This window comes from Cryptomeria japonica, chromosome 9 (assembly GCF_030272615.1).
Source record: "Cryptomeria japonica chromosome 9, Sugi_1.0, whole genome shotgun sequence".
NCBI classification, from domain to species: domain Eukaryota; kingdom Viridiplantae; phylum Streptophyta; class Pinopsida; order Cupressales; family Cupressaceae; genus Cryptomeria; species Cryptomeria japonica.
Window position 1 is genome coordinate 188687705 of NC_081413.1, and position 18547 is coordinate 188706251.

The 18547-nt window shown below is 35.9% G+C and overlaps 1 protein-coding gene across 2 annotated transcripts; it reads right to left on the reverse strand.

Moving 5' to 3' along the window:
- Window positions 1-3362: 3362 nt before the first annotated feature.
- LOC131038344 (uncharacterized) lies at window positions 3363-12871 on the reverse strand. 2 transcript variants are annotated; one of them, XM_057970733.2, is made up of 2 exons: window positions 12612-12871; window positions 3363-4889 (listed from the first exon to the last, which is right to left on the reverse strand). In XM_057970733.2, the coding sequence occupies exon 2, from the start codon at window positions 4878-4880 to the stop codon at window positions 3732-3734; it is 1149 nt and encodes a 382-aa protein (XP_057826716.1). In that variant the 5' UTR covers window positions 4881-4889; window positions 12612-12871; the 3' UTR covers window positions 3363-3731. The 2 variants fall into 2 exon arrangements, with proteins under 2 accessions (XP_057826716.1, XP_057826725.1); XM_057970742.2 differs by having other exon boundaries at window positions 12607-12871.
- Between the last annotated feature and the right edge of the window lie 5676 nt (window positions 12872-18547).

Here is an 18547-nt window from a genome sequence, read left to right on the forward strand (position 1 = left end):
AATATTGCACTAGGGGCCAAGCTCAAATGGAGAAACTTTCAGAATCCTAATGCGCAGTGGAACAAAATTTTGAGAGCAAAGTATTTGAACAGCGACAACCCTAAACAAATTTTGACGTTTGCTAACCCCCCTAATGGATCACGAATTTGGAACTTCATACTCAAATGTAGACCATCGCAGAACATCTCACTAGGAGGATAAATAATGGGTGAAATGCTTCCTTCTAGTTCGACTCGTGGTGTGATTGCAACCCAATATCCCTGGCATGGAAGAAATTATATAAAGCAGAGCGCTATATATGGAGACAATGTGTAGAATTACATCATATTATCTGGAGGCACTAGGGAGAGAGCTATCAAGTCGCCAAATTCTAATCACAGACAAAATTGATGAAATCTGATGGTGTGCCGCCAAATCTGGCAAATATTCCACGCAATTGGGTTACAAAATCATCAACAGAGTAATTAACAATGCCACTTGGCTAAAGGATCTATGTTGGGGCCCTAACGTGCTTCCTGAAGAGGGAGCCTTTGCCTAGATGACACTCCACAAATGTATTCATACAGGAAACAGGAAATAGACTTCGAAGAATTGGGTATAATGGGCCCTCACCATTGTCCTTTGTGCAAGAAACGCTAAGAGACTGTCAATCACCTCTTGCTGCAATGTGAAATGGCCCAAGTATGTTGCTCTACTTTCTGTCGCAAGCTTGGATGGATGGGTTCTTTATCGAACAACATTGAAATAGTATTTGAGGCCTCGCCGAGGCTTAATAAGAGATCTATCGGTTGGCTTATGGTCAGAAGTGCTTGCAATGGTCATATGGCAATTGTGGAAGGAACAAAATCCCAAAAATTGCAAGGATAAGGTAACTCCTACTACCACCATTCTGACCAAAATCAAAATGGGAGTAAGCGAACATCAAAATATGAAGGCAAGCATGAGAGAGCACAAGTACTCCGCATTGGAACGCAAGATGCAAATTGCCTACAGATATTGGCCGATTGTTGTAATAGGGCCTCAACCAATCGGAGGAGTGCCAACTGGTCTTTGCCCTCAAGCGGGAGACTAAGGTTGAACTTTGATGGTGCCTCAAAGGGTAATCTCAGAGCATTGAGAGTATGATTAATAGTGAGAAACGATAAGGAAAATCTAGTAAGGGCATGAACAGTCAAGCTCCATACTGAAATGAATAATGATGTTGAATTCAATGCCTTTCTCGAAGGCTTGAGGATGTGCAGGAACGAAAATTTCAATCAAATTGATATCGAAGGAGACTGAGTGATTAAAGTAATCACTACATAATGGGCGTCTAGCTCAAAAACGACGTGGGTAAAAAGGATTTACCAATACCTAGATTTAATCAAAGGATACACTTTAAAACATGTGTACACAGAAGCCAATGGCATGGCAGATTACTTTCAAACCATGCAATTGACCAATAGGTCAGGACCATCATTTCATGCATACAAAAAGATTGGTGCTAATTGCAAAAATACATAGCTTCAAACCTACCGAAGGTGAAGTACACTGCAAACTGACTCTTTGAAGCAGAAAGCGTCTGAATTCAATTGCTTTGAGAAAACACAGATTCAACATCAACTCCCTTCACGAGCCCATAAGCTGAATGGATATAAGCTATGCTTGAAGGATATAACATATCGCAAATGCTTGCTCAATGAGCACACATCTTGAAACGACGATTTAGCAAGAACAAATGAAGCTTTGAACTGCAGAATGATGGAGGAATTTCTCTCTGATAAAGGGATAAAAATGCAAATGTGACCAAACGGACATAGCAAAGCAATTAAGAGAAATATGTGTGGTCTTGTCGAATGTTAAGGAGTCTACCATCAAAACAATCATTGGGGAAAAGCATTTGGCACATGCTCATGTCCACAATGCAAAGATTCTTGAAAAGTTCCTCTACAACATGGTGAGCACATCAGTAAACTTTGAACGGGGGAAAGGGCAACAAACCAGTTTGTTGTTCCAACATTCAAGGCTAAGGCAACAATGGCTCTCACCACACTAAGTCGAGATCTAAAGGTTTGGTATGGGATGCTATTTGTATTCCTGTAGCAAGAGAGAACAAGGACATGAAGCAGACCATTACACTCGTAAGGGAAGGCATGAGCAAAACAACATGCAAACATATGCTTTCTTCATGGGCCACAATGTAAAAACCTTTTTTCCCCTGCTCAGATTGAAAAGATGCAAGAGATCGTTGAAAGCATATGCATCATGATCTCCACCCTTGACTAACAGGAGGAATATGTAATCTTTGTTTCTGAATTTTAATAAAATGGAAGCTACCCCCATTAGTAGCACTTTGCCAAAAAAACAAAACAATGCAATTAAAAGAACCATAATTAACTTACCCATGAAAAATCCTGATTTTAAGGTCATGGAAAAAAAGCACGTACAGCAGCAAGACTGAAAACAGCTTACTCTACATAGTAAAAGTAATGGAGCAACAATTACAACTGTGACAAAATGCAAGTGCAGAGGAACCAACAACATGAAGGGTGCAGCTATAAGCTGCACGATATAAAATGGTAACTTGGTTACAAAGTACAGCCCATTTCATTTTAAAGTAGACCAAAACCGAGCTTTCCTTACCACTTGTTGCAATCTTCAATTCCTAAATATATTCTTATGGTTCTAAATTATGAATTGTATGCCATCCCTGAAGATGCTTTGTGCATTATTAAAAGCACTGATTAACGAACTCAAGTTATTCAAAACTTCATACTGAAGAAATGGAAAATTAAACTCTGTTTAGTTGAATATAAAAATAAAGCAAGACACGAGTTTATTCTGGACCACTACAGCTTATAAATGCTAATATGCTTACCCTTTCCCATATTTTCCTGGATAACCCTGATTCGTAATTTTCTGTGAACTGGCAACGTACGATTTTTCCAAAACTCATTTAACTATTGATAGTTTCATTGTATTAGTTGAATACCTGCTGCAAGAGGGAAGCCACGCATATGGAACCCATTTAGTAGCAAATCACTGAACAAACCCACTAATCAAATCTAGCAGTACCATACATATAGACTCCGAAAATTAGGAAAAACATTAGTGAAAACAGAAATGACACGATCACCCTTAAAATGCAGAGGTGAAGCATGCTGAAATAATTGGAAACAAAACAAATGTGGAAGGAGATCCAATTACTTCACTGCAAAACACTGCTATTAACTTTCCCCTTTTATGGTCATCACTAGAAAAATAATATAAATTTTTAAAAACAACTTTTATTATCTATAATAAACAAACACTATATCAATCTTTCAACATGGCTCTCAAATCAATGTTTGATACAGAATTATCATACACAAATGAATTCAATGTCAGTAAAATACAAAACAGAGCATTTATAAATTTGACAATGCAGCTAATCAATTTACAGAGGAGGCTCATATGCCAGAATAACAATACGAAGGATTGCCAATCCAATCCAATGTTCTTTTACCATAAAGTCATGAAAGTAGCAAATCACAGCTTGCTTGAAAAAAGCTTAAAGAAATTGAAGTTTGTCGATTGCAACAAAATGAGAAGCATTGCACATTACTTATTCACACCACAGTACACTTGTCATAATGAAAATATGCAAGAGCCAGCAGCACTTAGGTAAATATTTAACAATGTGTGGGTAGATATTCATATCTAAATTTTTGTTTCCTGTTAACAGAAGACCTCAACTCTTCTTCTACTTTGTATCACCTGCGCCAACTTCTACGTCTCCTTGTTGCCAAATTACCACCATTTTCTCCTGCATCACTGCTGCTAGATATATTAGTCTCGGCACCACCATTGCCTTCAAAATTCTCTCCCCATAGACGACGCTGCCTTGTAGCAGAATCTGGTCCTACACGCTGAAAGAACCTTGCAAGACCTCTCCGGCGAGGAGATGAATTCCTGCCACTTCTTAAAGCACTTGTTGGTTCAAAAACTTGAAAGAGAAAGAAAACTGTCAACCAATTGCTCTCATCACCAGGCAAGTCCATCCCCATGTCATCACCTTCATTTTCATTGTTATCATCTTCAACTACATAGTCCCCAAACACCATGCCACCAGGTATTTCTGACCTAATAGTGCTAAGGACATCTCCAAGTTCTCGTTGTTGCTCCATTCTTCGCCACTTCCGTTGCTGATCAGGATCTACTTCAGAGGGCCTAGCATGTGGATGTTCATGTCTTGCATGCTTTCGAAGCTCATCATAAGTCCCAACAAACGAACAGGATTCCTGAGCACAACTTCTTGTCTTGGCATTCAAATATTTGCGAGCTGACTCAACAACAGTAAAACCTTCAACATTTCCTCTACAAAGTGGGCAGACTAGTGCTGGTATTCCGTGTTTATCAAATGATCTATTGGATGACAATCCTGAATCTGATAGTATGCCTTCTACAATATTTCCATTTTCCCCGCTAGAAACCATAGCTCTTGTATGAAAATATCTGCCAGTTTCTGTATCCATACCATCCCTTTCCAAACTATCACCTTCTGATCTTGAAAGGGTTGCTGGCTGAGAGCTTGTACTAGTACTGATTCCCACCGAATGATCTGAACTACTTGCCTCGTATGCTTTCTGAAATTGATCTAGACAATTTGAGTGCCTATAGCTAGTGTCACACATATAAGAACGGCATCCTTTCTTATGAGAAGAGCATAAAAGAAGAACTGCATTGTGAGGGGAGTGCATACAAATGGGACATACTGCATCTTCCCAATCATTTTTCAATGGAGTATCCTCGGTCTCAGAAGAATTACATACTGATTCCTCATCCTTACCATGATTCAAAGGGTAAGGAGACGATCTAAAATTCCGTGAAGCCAAACGATGGCTACTAGTACCTTTGGGCATTCTGCGACCCTGCTCCAGAAACACAATAACATGTTGCACCAATTACATTCAAATTAGAAAACTATATGCAGCCAACTTAAAGATTAAAAAACATCCAGTATCACAAAGCCCAAACAAATGAAAGGACACACACCACCAGTATAATGAGATGCGACAAATGTGCAAATAAATAAGCCAATATCTAATTAAAACACAGACAACACATCATTAAGTGATGACTGCTCTACCCAACCATACTTTAAAAACCAGCTTGCAATAAAATTTATTAACTAGATACATGATAAGCTAATCAACAATAAATATTCTATCTTTGAATTTATAATGAGATGAGGTGCTTAGTTAAATAACTGTAGTTTCCATGGTCGCTTTTTATTAGAATTTTTCGAGTTAAATTTTCAACTTGTGTATGATGTCATCTCTTTGATGTCAAATTCTTCAACAACACTTTTCAACACTTTAAATATTAATAATAATCACAACACAAGGGGATCCACAAAGCACACAAGCACCCCTAAGCAATGCCAACACATCAACAGGGGAGCTTTCACCCTAGCATGTGTTCCAGATTGGCAAAGATTTTGGTACACAATGCCTCGTAAGGCTTTCTTGTCTCACAATTATCATCAATAAGAACTAGTCACAACCCACCTTTTAATTTGTTAAGTACTTGAGCTTCCAGGTGGCTTTTAATCAAGTACTATAATATCAAAAGATGAAACACCAAACTATCAATGTCTAAGTTGTCATAAAAGTAATTACTTAACAAAGAAAGTAAAGAAAATTTCTGACAAAAAGTTGTCAGTTTTGTAACCATTTATTTTTCCACAGACAGACTAAAGTAGAGACATCAAAGATCAGGGTGTATCTACGCAAACTAATGCCCACAAAATCCCTGATTGATGACTGAAGAAATGAGGAAGATATATATATATATTTTGTTAAGTAATTGAGCTTCCAGGTGGCTTTTAATCAAGTACTATAATATCAAAAGATGAAACACCAAACTATCAATGTCTAAGTTGTCATAAAAGTAATTACTTAACAAAGAAAGTAAAGAAAATTTCTGACAAAAAGTTGTCAGTTTTGTAACCATTTCTTTTTCCACAGACAGACTAAAGTAGAGACATCAAAGATCAGGGTGTATCTACGCAAACTAATGCCCACAAAATCCCTGATTGATGACTGAAGAAATGAGGAAGATATATATATATATTTTGTTAAGTAATTGAGCTTCCAGGTGGCTTTTAATCAAGTACTATAATATCAAAAGATGAAACACCAAACTATCAATGTCTAAGTTGTCATAAAAGTAATTACTTAACAAAGAAAGTAAAGAAAATTTCTGACAAAAAGTTGTCAGTTTTGTAACCATTTCTTTTTCCACAGACAGACTAAAGTAGAGACATCAAAGATCAGGGTGTATCTACGCAAACTAATGCCCACAAAATCCCTGATTGATGACTGAAGAAATGAGGAAGATATATATATATTTTGTTAAGTACTTGAGCTTCCAGGTGGCTTTTAATCAAGTACTATAATATCAAAAGATGAAACACCAAACTATCAATGTCTAAGTTGTCATAAAAGTAATTACTTAACAAAGAAAGTAAAGAAAATTTCTGACAAAAAGTTGTCAGTTTTGTAACCATTTCTTTTTCCACAGACAGACTAAAGTAGAGACATCAAAGATCAGGGTGTATCTACGCAAACTAATGCCCACAAAATCCCTGATTGATGACTGAAGAAATGAGGAAGATATATATATATTTTGTTAAGTACTTGAGCTTCCAGGTGGCTTTTAATCAAGTACTATAATATCAAAAGATGAAACACCAAACTATCAATGTCTAAGTTGTCATAAAAGTAATTACTTAACAAAGAAAGTAAAGAAAATTTCTGACAAAAAGTTGTCAGTTTTGTAACCATTTCTTTTTCTCCAGACAGACTAAAGTAGAGACATCAAAGATCAGGGTGTATCTACGCAAACTAATGCCCACAAAATCCCTGATTGATGACTGAAGAAATGAGGAAGATATATATATATATATATATGTGTATCCCACAGATGAAACTCCAAAGGCATGCACATAATCCAAGTGGGTATGGAGGAGCTAGACATTTATTCAAAAAGGGACATATAACAACACAAACATGCTTCTGGATTGTAAGCTTATATATATTGTCAGTACACACTGTCTTGCATGTAAATCAGAATTTGATGTTCAACTATCTTCCACATCTGACAATGAATTATGTCCATAGACAGCCACAGCCTACCGTAGTGGCATGTTATTGGTCTGAGAACATATGCAAAAGCTCAACATTTAGTCAATAAAGTGGACACATGAACTCTCAAAAAGCACTTCTGTATTTTTTAGCTTGTATGTAAATATTTTGCCTCAGCCTAGTATATTTTGCATGGAGGTCAGCATTTGTCACTAATCCATCTTTCACATCTTACAATAAATTAATATGCATGGACAACCACAGTCTAATAAGATATGGCATGACTTTAACATTTAGTAAATGAAGTTGATACACAACCATCAAAAACACATACCAATTATAAGATCAAATTATTTTGCTTGAGTACAATGTTTATCATTAAATTCATTTTTGTTGCCAAAACTCTCGTCAAGTCCTTGAAACAAACTAATTTTTATCCTTGTAATATCGAATGACTCATTATTAAGATAGTCTACCCTTGGTTGAATGTTACTGTCATGGAATGGAATCCCAACAGACAAGGAACATTTCTTGTTGCAATGTGCTTCAGACTTCAATGATTGCCAAAATAATAATTTACCTTTATTTTCTGAGTTACCGGGTTCGGCCCCCTAGACCCCTGGTACTGGTCCGGTACGGTCCTGGTTCGGGGTACGGGTCCGGTTCGCCTGTGGTTCGGACAGGGTTCATGGTTCACAGGCCTGGTTCGAACCCAAGAGGACCCAGGGTGGAACCCAAGAGGACCCAAGTCGAACCCAGGGGTCTGACAGCCCAAAAATGGATTTTTTTTAGCAAAATTTAATTTTTTTGAATTCCACCACATAAAAAATTAAAATGACCCTAAAAGTGAGTTTTAAAACATTAACTTGGCTCATTTCACACAAGCAACATGACTACAAGCAAGGGGAAATGAAGATGTGGGATATGGAGCCAAAACATACTGATTTGGATAAATTCACTTCTCAGCTTGTTGCATTTGATGACTCAGATAGCGAGCAAACTTAAAGTGCAAGTGCAAGTGTCATTGGCATTGGCATTGATTCATCTAATGTCAATGATGAGGAGGAGGAGAATGAGGATGACGAATTAGAGAATCCATTTGATGATCAAACTTTAAATTGTTGAAAGTTGAAACAATGATACTTGAATATTTTATCATTTTGATATTAAACTTGATGTATATGATGCTGTTATGGTATGATCATGATGCTATGATTACAAGTTTATGTTGGTTTTGTTGTTTATATGATGCTATGTGACATGCTAATCTTAATTCATGCTTATAGGCTGCATATATATATAATTTACATGTTTTTGTACTAACAAACCCAAACCCCTTTTCAAAATTTTGCCGTACCGGTTCTTCGAACCTAAACCGGCAACCTAGATTATTTTTTGTAATAGCATTTTTGAATAAAATGAAGTGGCTTCAAGATAACAAAACATAAAGCTAGAATTTACCATAGTTTAGTCAAATCATATAATATATTTCATTGTAATATAAGGTATCACCATCAACTAGAACATTCTTGCAGCGTACACAAATTACAAGTTAAAACTGTTCACTGTAGCATTATGCTCAACCGTCTGCTGCAACAAGATGTTTTCAATCCAGATCAAAGCCTAAACATTATAAATTTACCATCTATAGACTAGGACATTCTTGCAGTGTATACAGATAGCAACTAGTACAATCTTAACAAATCAACCATGGTATGAGATATCAACTAATATATATGAAGTTAGCAAGCTTAAACTGTTCACCCTAGCAGTAAGCTCACTGTCCACTCCAAAAAAACTTCCAGGCCAGATAAAAGCCTAACCATTATATATTTTAAAAAATTGCTTTTGCATAGATGATTCCAAATGTGGGCCCCCACTAGCAAAGCCTCTGATGTGTAATGATGCACACCAAAAGATAACCCATTTGAATTAATCTAAATTTCTCTACTTTAATTAACAGAAGAAACCACTGCTCGCAACTCGCAGCTCAAAATTTCTCCACTTAGATGAACAAAAGACACCACCACTCAATGATTAGCCTACGTAAGGATGTGTTTTAACTTTTAATAACCCTGACAAGAAAAGTAAGGATTATGTATTCAACGTCTAGGACTTCACAGGCTTATAACAGAATTGACATCCTGTCCGAAGAGGTTTGTAGTCAAAAACTGCAGCCAACATCAAATGGAGTAGTTTCACATGCCATCGAGTTGTCAAAGAAAATACCTTTGACAAATAAAGAAAAGCATACAAGTACCAACAAAAAATCAAACTTTATAAATAGGAAATTTTTGAATTTTGTGTGCATTTGTTCAAAATTCATCTCTTCCATTTGCTCTACATTTAGGTGTTTATTCTGGGGAAGATCAATCCAATCATTTAGAAATTATAAAGAGTTCTCGACAATTTAGGAAATTCTAGGAGAAAAACTATTAAAAATCATTCATTCTATATTAGTCAAGTGGTAGACATGAACTTCAGAGGAATAAATCTAACCACCATTGGATCTAGAAGAAGATTGAAATAAATGAAGAGAAACCATATACTGCATAACATTCAGTGATGATGATTGCTTATACCAATCTAATTGTGAATGTCTCAGTCACCAGGTTTGACTCCCATAATTGCTCATATTTCTGAAAGGATCTGCAATGATTCAGCTACCTACAACTCAAAAAAGTATAATATTTCTGAAAGGATCTGCAATGATTCAGCTACCTACAACTCAAAAAAGTATAATATTTCTGAAAGGATCTGCAATGATTCAGCTACCTACAACTCAAAAAAGTATAAATTCGTGTAGGAACATATTATGACAACATACAAGAATGCTGTCTTTACCTTTACAAGCCACCAAACACATTAATATTTTGACATCAATTTCTTATTTAACATATCAACCCACATCTCTGTACACTATAGGTAAAAGCAATTCAAATTTTTAAACACAACAATCAAGAAATCAAAGACAAGACATTTTTAATCATCAATTCCATGGCCTCCAGGCTTATCTTTTGCAGGCTCATCTTTAATCAAATTCCATTGATAAGACCCTGCACTTCAACAATGCCATGCACAATCAACTCATGGATAGAATGGTGATGACATTGCATCAAACATATCATCCTTATAACAATGCAAGATTAATCACTTACAAAACTCTCTCTCTCTCTCTCTCTCTCTCTCTCTCTCTCTCTCTCTCTCTCTCTCTCTCTCTCTATGATGAAAGTGCCACGAAGAAACTACCATCCATAAACGGGGACTAATACAACGTGTCTACCAAAAAATGCTAGAATTGTACACTTCATAGTCAACCACATAACAACTAATGCAATTAACTGATTAAGACCACCTTATTTTGCAGTAGGTCTAATTCAAACATCTATCATACAAATTAATACATATAATCCAAATTTGCTCCTGCTCTGAATCACCACAAATTTGTACATATTTAGTAACCACTGAATTCCACAGGTCCAAGCATGGAAATTTTAATTGAAGAAACTTCTGTTACACAATCACCTCTTGTTGAAAATTGTAAAGATAACAGACTTAAGACAAATATATTCAACCAAAACGAATGAATTGGACAAAGCAATATCACTTGTCTCATAACATATACTCGACATTAAATGTAACACCTATGAAGACTTCGAAAGGATGACAAAATATCTGAACAAGCTCTCATCTCCAGCAATCCATTAATCCTATTTGTATCCATTTCCTTGTGGCTCTCTTTAATTGAGCTTAGAGACTATTTGATCATGTATTCACACATATCTACAGCTCAAGGACTATTTTTTTACAAAGACTTGTTGAAATTCAACTATGTCAGACAATTTTTACATGGGATCTGGTCATTGTAACAAAAGGATATTCCCAAAATACTCCAGATTCCACCAAGCAATAGAAGCCTAACCTTGTAGAAGAAATCTTCATAAATATGAACTCAACTTAAACAAGGGTAACCCCCACCATATACACACTACAATCTATTACAGTCTTATGCATTCCATTGACTAGCTACTTATCTAAGATTCAAATCAATATTGAATTATTCCATACTTTGGTTAAGTCAATTCCAATACAATGTAAAAATGTATGCTACAATAATTAGACAACCGCTCATGGAAAATAGCAGTTAGAACTTTGTAATTCCCTGTTTATCCATTGCAAAGAATCTTAAAACAGATCAACTTCGGAACATACAAATCTTGGTGGCAAACTAGCCTTCAGTGCAGCCTCCATCTTTGCATGATTCAATCCATGGCCAATGTTATTTTTGGCGGCAGTTGTTTGGCAAGATCACATCATGGCATCACCAACATTGACCCTACATACCCTTGTTGAAGCCTATAAAGAGACATGTATGAATTTTCCTTACAGATTGATTAATTTTTTTACTGCCGGCTTCCTACCTCATGTCCCCAATGCAATAAGCATATACCCTACGTCCTCCTCTAGATAATTTGTTGAAGTAAAATGAAATATGCTAATATCAGTAAGGATGAGTTCAAGTGATTATTGCAAAATAGATTCTCAAGTGAGGCATCAGATTTAAATCCACAAGACATGAATGAGTATTGTGAACTGGAAAATAACACATCCGATAGACTGCGTACTGCACATCCCAACAGACAAGACAAGGTGCATCAACAGAAGATACCCTTGGTTATGGCATGTAAGACAAAACTAAGAGACCACGCAAAGTGTTGGAATTGATAAAACACCACGACAAATAATCCAAACGATATGGGTTCAAGTACCAAGTGACTCATACAATAGAAATAACCTTGGCCACGATACCTAAGCTGAAGGCTGGATACATGACGAAGAGTTGAAATTGGATAAAATATTACATCCGATATCGTGGATGTGAACCACCCCAACAGACAAGGCTAGGTGCAGGTACCAAGTGACTTTAGCAGAAGAAAAACTTGGCTGCCGCGTCTAAGTGGATAGCGTTATGATAAGGTTGAAATTTGGTAAAATACTGCATCCAATATGTTGAAATACAACAGCAGACAAGGCCGGATGCAAATACCAGATAAGATACCCAAACGTTGAAGATATAATAAAGAGTTGCAATTAATTATAATACTGCATCCCAGGAATATTTGACAAAAAACAATAATCCTACCATTGAAGACATGATAAAGTATCAAATTAGGTTAGGACAGAATTCAACATACCTTGTGCGAAACTATTTACCAAATCGCAACGAATAAAAAAATGATATATTTGACTTTCACCTAAAAAGGAGGGACCAACGTCGTAAAATTTACGGGAGCCTAGGGTTTCAAGCACTAATTTCTCAGTTTAAAAAGAGAGGAAGCCATTTGAAGTCTAGAAGCAGGGCCATGGAGCAGAGACATCTAAACTTCGAACCCTCCTACCCTAAAATTCTACTGAAAACCAAATAGTAGCTTTAATTAGTCTTATCAAACAGATCCAGAAAATAAAAGAACGAGCTTTTGAAGAGAGTTTTGAGGTATACCCTACCTTGTTATTTCTCTTCGATTGTTTATAGGTGTCTCTGGGCCACAAGGATCGAACCAGCGACCTCCTCCTCCTCTACAACACAATTGTTTGTTGGCTTAAAAAATGAATCTACAAGCGACAGGAGAAGTCGATTTAAATGGTGGGCATTATTTGCGTTTGACGTCATTTGCCGGTCAATTTTGACGGTGGGAGAAATTTACTCCACGAGCACAAAATGCCAGCGAAGATCTGTTTCGTGGGATTCGTTTGAGAATTTCCTTGCAAATACTCGATTGAAATGTAAAATTCTTAGAAAAGTGAGAGAATCGTGATTAGTGGGGAAGAAGGTACAAATTCAAATTCAAAAGGGCCGGATTTTTAATTATTAAATAAATTATTTTATTTTATGTATTAATATTCAAGAAAAAAATATTAAAATTGGTTTCGGGGATTGTAAGGGAGAGAACAAGGGGAGTGTAAGAATAAAAAATAAATAGCGTGATAAAGAAAAACATATATTACTAGCAGTTGCAGGGGGAGTGCCTGCAACAGGAGGTCGATAGGTATGTTCGTAAAGGCATTTTAACATTAGATTTATCAGAGTTTTGTACATCAGTTTCTCTTATAGAAGTATTAGTCAATCTGAAATTTAGTTGCTCAGAAAACTCACAAACAATAAATGGATAGTTCTGTCAGAGTATTTTTCTCTTTGCACTGTCAAATGTTCAATAGTGGATGAAATGATTATGACATTATCTACTGCAACATATCCCAGTATTTCTAGTTTTTGTAGAAGGGGGCAAAGTGAAATCAATGTTTTCAAAGATTTATCTGTCAAACACACTTTCCATTAACTACTACTATAAGAAAGCATCAGAAGTCAAAAAGGTGGAAGGTAGTCAGAAAACTTGAACAAAACACTAGTTTGCAGTCTGAAACAAGATAATTTTATGGATTGTAAAGGATTTCTGAACTTAGAAGAAGTTTGTTTGTTGTCTAGTAGAATTAGATAATGTTGTTTTTATATATGTTAAATAGTATAGGTATTGTACATAACCCAACCAATGGTTGCTCCCAAAATTCAAAGTGTTCCACCCACCATCCCCCATGCTGTTGTATGCAGCATGATGTATAGAAAGAAAATGTGATGAAAAAAAATTTTTACAATTATTTGTATTGTAGGTTGTATTGTTCCCAACCAAAAGTATTTGTTGGACCCAAAAAAATGTTGTTATCCACCCTCCATCCCCCATGCTGGTAAGACCAACATGTTATACAGCCTTTTGTTGAAATGCATCTAGTTTATATCATGTAAAACATGCATCAGTGATCCATTTACATAAGTTAGATTGCAAAAACTACAGAGTTGGTGAACATAAATACTTTTCAAAGAAAAATGCACAAATTTCATCAAAATTTATAATGAAGTAATTTTTACTAAGATAATACCTTTTGGAATGTGACATGGCACAATGGCGATTTCAACAATCATCTAGAAGATAAAATTAGTGAGTTGTGTAGTGTTCTGTGAGATGTTTTCCATTTGGTTTAAGAACAAAACAAGTCACTTTATTTGCCATGAAATTTTGAAGTGGGTCTGATATATTGAGCAACGTAATACCATTATGTAATCTGAAAAATTTTACATACCTTGAAAGTAATGAGGTTGGTGAGGTGGATGTTGTTCTCCATTGAAAGATGAAATCTTAAAGCAAGACAACTTGAAAATGTTAATGGATAGTAAGCAGTGTTAAATTGAGTAACTTGAATGCTAAATAGTTTATAGTATAGACACTGTACAAAATTCAGTGAATGTATTGGTTCTAAAAATAAGAATTTTATGACAAAGAGAACTTATTGTAAGTGGTTTCATATCCATCTGATGTATATCATCTTAAACCTGTGCCAAATAATTTGTATTAGGACTTGTTATTGAATAGTAAATGTATTCAACAAGTGGCTAATATTAATAAATGATATTTTGGTGCACTTACAGGTATTAGTGGTCATGTATTTTGTTAAGGTGGTTGTCGTGTTATGTAGCTTTCTTTGTTGGGTTGCATTTGAAACCTGCGATAAATAACAATGTATCAGAAAATAATTTTGGTAAATATTAGAAAAGGTATATTTGGAACTTGCAATAAAATAGTTGAAAAACAAATGGATGGTAGAGTTGTACCTATTGCTGGAGAGTTTGCACATCTAAGAGGCCTATTCAAATTCATACTGAATTTAATATAAGTTAGTTTTGTTGTTGGTCCTGCAAAGTGCAAATATTGAAATTTCTTGATGCATTCGATAGAAGATATGCAGCATGTTAAAACATAATGAAGATGTGGTTTGAGTACCTAATTCTGTTTGTTATGCAAGTACTTTTCTTTTGTGATGCGTGAAAGCTTTAGCAAACGATCTTCCTCGTTCTTTCGTGGAATGGTTGATGTTGCACTTTGCAACCTTGAGTACCTTTGGTAGGTGAAAGTTGGGTGTATGCGGAGGTGATCAATTGACTTAACTCTTAAAAGCGTTGTAAATGTGAGGCCTTGTTTCTCTGTTTTCTCGATATCAACTGTTGCAAAGTCTAGTGTTAGACCCTGTGATTTGTGAATAGTAATGCCCCATGCCATTGCTAGTGGAATTTGTGTGTGGTTTCCTCTAGTAATTGATGGAATGGGTACATGTTTTGGATTTGTTGGATCCCATGGAGGTCCAGTATAATGTTGGAAAAGAACCACCACATATTTTGGCAAATCGGGTGGTTTACAACCTGCATCGTAGACAATCTTTTTGATTTGACCCAAAGCACCATTAACAAGGCCAACTTCTATCCATAAATTTGCAATAAGCATTACTTCATGGTCTATAAAAAGAAGGATTTCAAATGATAGTTGTTCTTCTTGGTGTGTTTGCTTATCTCTTTGATGTGCAATGATTGTTGATGCACGTGCAATGGGTGAGTGCAATTGTGTTAACATTTTCATGTTGTGTGCACTTGAAGTTGCGTTTGTTGCAAATAAATGCTTCTGTTGGTTGAAGTGGTTGTTATGATCAAGAGTCAAAGCATGGGTCGACCGCAGTTGTAGGCATTCCCAGTTTGTTTGCAATGGTGTTCTGTTGTGTATATTAAGCAACATTTTACGGAATTGCAGTTGTGAAGAGCTTATACCTTGTTGATGAAATGGAACATCCAAGGTGACAACAATATTGAATGTGTGCCATAGAGCCAGTGTCGTTGAGTGAGATGCATATAATGGTCTATTCATAATTGGGGGGAGCTATGCAAGATCACCAACAAAATGATTGAGATGGTTGCAAATGATTCATGTTGTCTAGTGGGAAAAGCTTCTCGCAATCTTTTATCAATCTTTATCAGTAATTGAGGGCCAACAAAGCTCATTTCATCTATTAAAATGTAACGTAAATGTTTGCATTGCTCTTGAAACATTAATAGGGAATGGTCTGTTAAGGGTTTGTATTCTTGAATAGGTATACAGAGCAGGATCTAAATCAGAATTTAACTGTTTACGTATACAGTCGATAAGAAATGATTTTCCAATTCCTGTTGTGCCTTGAATAATTAAATGTAATGGTGAAGAATATAAATTCTGTTCAGCATGGGTTTTAATAATATCAAGTGCAGTAATTTGGTTTCTTGCAAGCTCATAGTTAGCAAGTGCATTTGAATGCAGGTTCGTAAGGGTGTGGGGTGTTTGGCTTTTCTCTGTCAAAATGAACTGAGATGCTTTTGAATGCAGTATTTCATTAGGTATAGAATCACTCCAATTAAAATTGAGGTCAAAATCACGTTTGCCAAGCATTTGAAGAGTAGCAACGTCAAAGTTGTTTGATGCTCCCATTTGTGACAAGAACTCCCATTCGTATAGATCTTGATCAGTAGATTGTTGAATGTCTTCTGGTTGCAGGTCTTTATTGTTTTCTAATGTCATGTGTTCTTCAATGCCATTTCTATGCCAGCGGATGTAATCTATACTTTGAAGATGTTTCCAATTTATTATAATTTCATCAGTTGAGTTGCTTATTTGCAGAGGGATGCTTTGAAATGGTTTGTACAAAAGCAATTCACTCCAACAAAAACTTTCAAAAGTGGGGTCATCTTCTAGAGGTAAATATTTGTGTTGTGGGTAGACATTTACAATTGTTGGTAGCTTTCTTTTCAACCATTTGCATGATTTACGTTGTTCAGAGTAAGTATATTGCTGAGCTGAAAGTAACAAAGTTATGTTTGCTAACTCTAATGCTCGTTTCATGTAATTGGAAATGAAATAAATTGAGGTTTGTGATCCTTCATCACAGTTTACTATACATTGGAAGATTATTTTCCCAACATTGAGGGTCACAAACTGATGTGTGCAAGATATCAATGGGAGGCATGTGACAAGTTTCTTGAGTGCTAATGTCCCTATCAGCAACAATTCCCATCATGAATCTTTGGTATGCTAACAGGATTGTATCTTCTGAATTTGTTGATCCAACAATGTGTTTTAGCATATCAGTATAACTTTCTGACTTGTGTTCAGTTTTGGATGCGTATTTTGAGATATATTGAAGAACTGCTTTTTTGGAGCACACTGCTTGACAATCAACATTAGCCCTCCATATGGCGAGCATCGTTGGGTTGTGCACATTTAGACGATTGTCCTTCCTTGTTGGCTTGTATGATGGGTTATTATTATGGTCTAATATGAAGGAGGATTCAAGTTGTTCAGGCCAAGGAGCTTTGTACCGACATTCTTGGTTGAGTTTTTTTTCTTCAAGCAGGTATACTCTGAACACTTTGTATGTCGTTGAACAACATTGACTAATTCAGAATAATCAATGGAAGGATCAGACCTGGATATGATATATGTATCTGCAAGACATGGATCTGAAATTGCAGGCATATACTGTCTGTTCAAGCGAGCCTCTTCAGTATGTGGATTTCATGTTGTGATGTACTGGTCAAAGTAGTGCTTAATTGATTGGATGCTTGCATGATCTAACCAATCAAGGTTGTCAGTATTGGGTGCTTGTGGCAACCAAAGAAAACCATGTATATGAGCAGATCCTTGGTGTTATCATTCATATTTGTACCAGTGGTCAATGGCTTTCAACTGTTTGACAATGACTCCATCACGAAAGATATAAAATCTTAAGTGCAAGTATAAAGTTGTTATATGTGGATTATTGACTAAATTTTCAATAAACTGTTTTTATGTTGTTGTGCACAGTAGTTGACTATTTCATGGGAATAACTTATGCAGGTCAGGCCATTTTGTATCAGTTGAGCTTAAGGTAAAGAACAGTGTAGGTCCACCTAACTGTTCTATCATTGTTGTAAGGTCTCGTCGGGATTTGCTCCAAATGCACGTGTACCACGCAACGAGGTTGCATATCACATGATATGATTTGGTAATTCATTTCAGGGTGTATTTTGCAAGTATTCTTTTAGAGCATGAAGATTGAGTGGAAGACTATCTTCAAGATTAGCCTTAATGAAAACAACAGTTGATTGTTGAGATCGATGTCTCATCACAACATTGCAGATATAATATCTAAAGCGCACATGTTGACCAAATCTTCGATCATAATATTTGATCAAGTGCAAATATTCATGTAAATGTACACGCCTTGTTCTTTGTTGTAGTGGTAAAGCCATTCCATTAGGGAAGAGTGTTGGGAATTCCATTGAAAGAAGGCCCTCTGTATTGTACTCATTGATAGGCGATGTACTGATTTGTGGCCAAGGGACAACATTGTTGTTGGTATTATCTAGATGTAGAATTATTTTTATGGCATCAAGTTCAGGTATTGATGATGGAAGTTGAGGAATGAATTAAGAAGGATTCTCTACTATTTCTTCTTCATTGTTAATGTTCGACATAGTTGAATTATCTTGAACAGGATCTTCTTGAGGTGAAGCTACTAAATGCAATAACACTGAAATGTCAGTGTTATGGTTT

Coding starts and splice junctions, on each gene's coding strand:
- LOC131038344 (XM_057970733.2), bottom strand. CDS start 4,880: ATGCCCAAAGGTACTAGTAGCCATCGTTTGGCTTCACGGAATTTTAGA.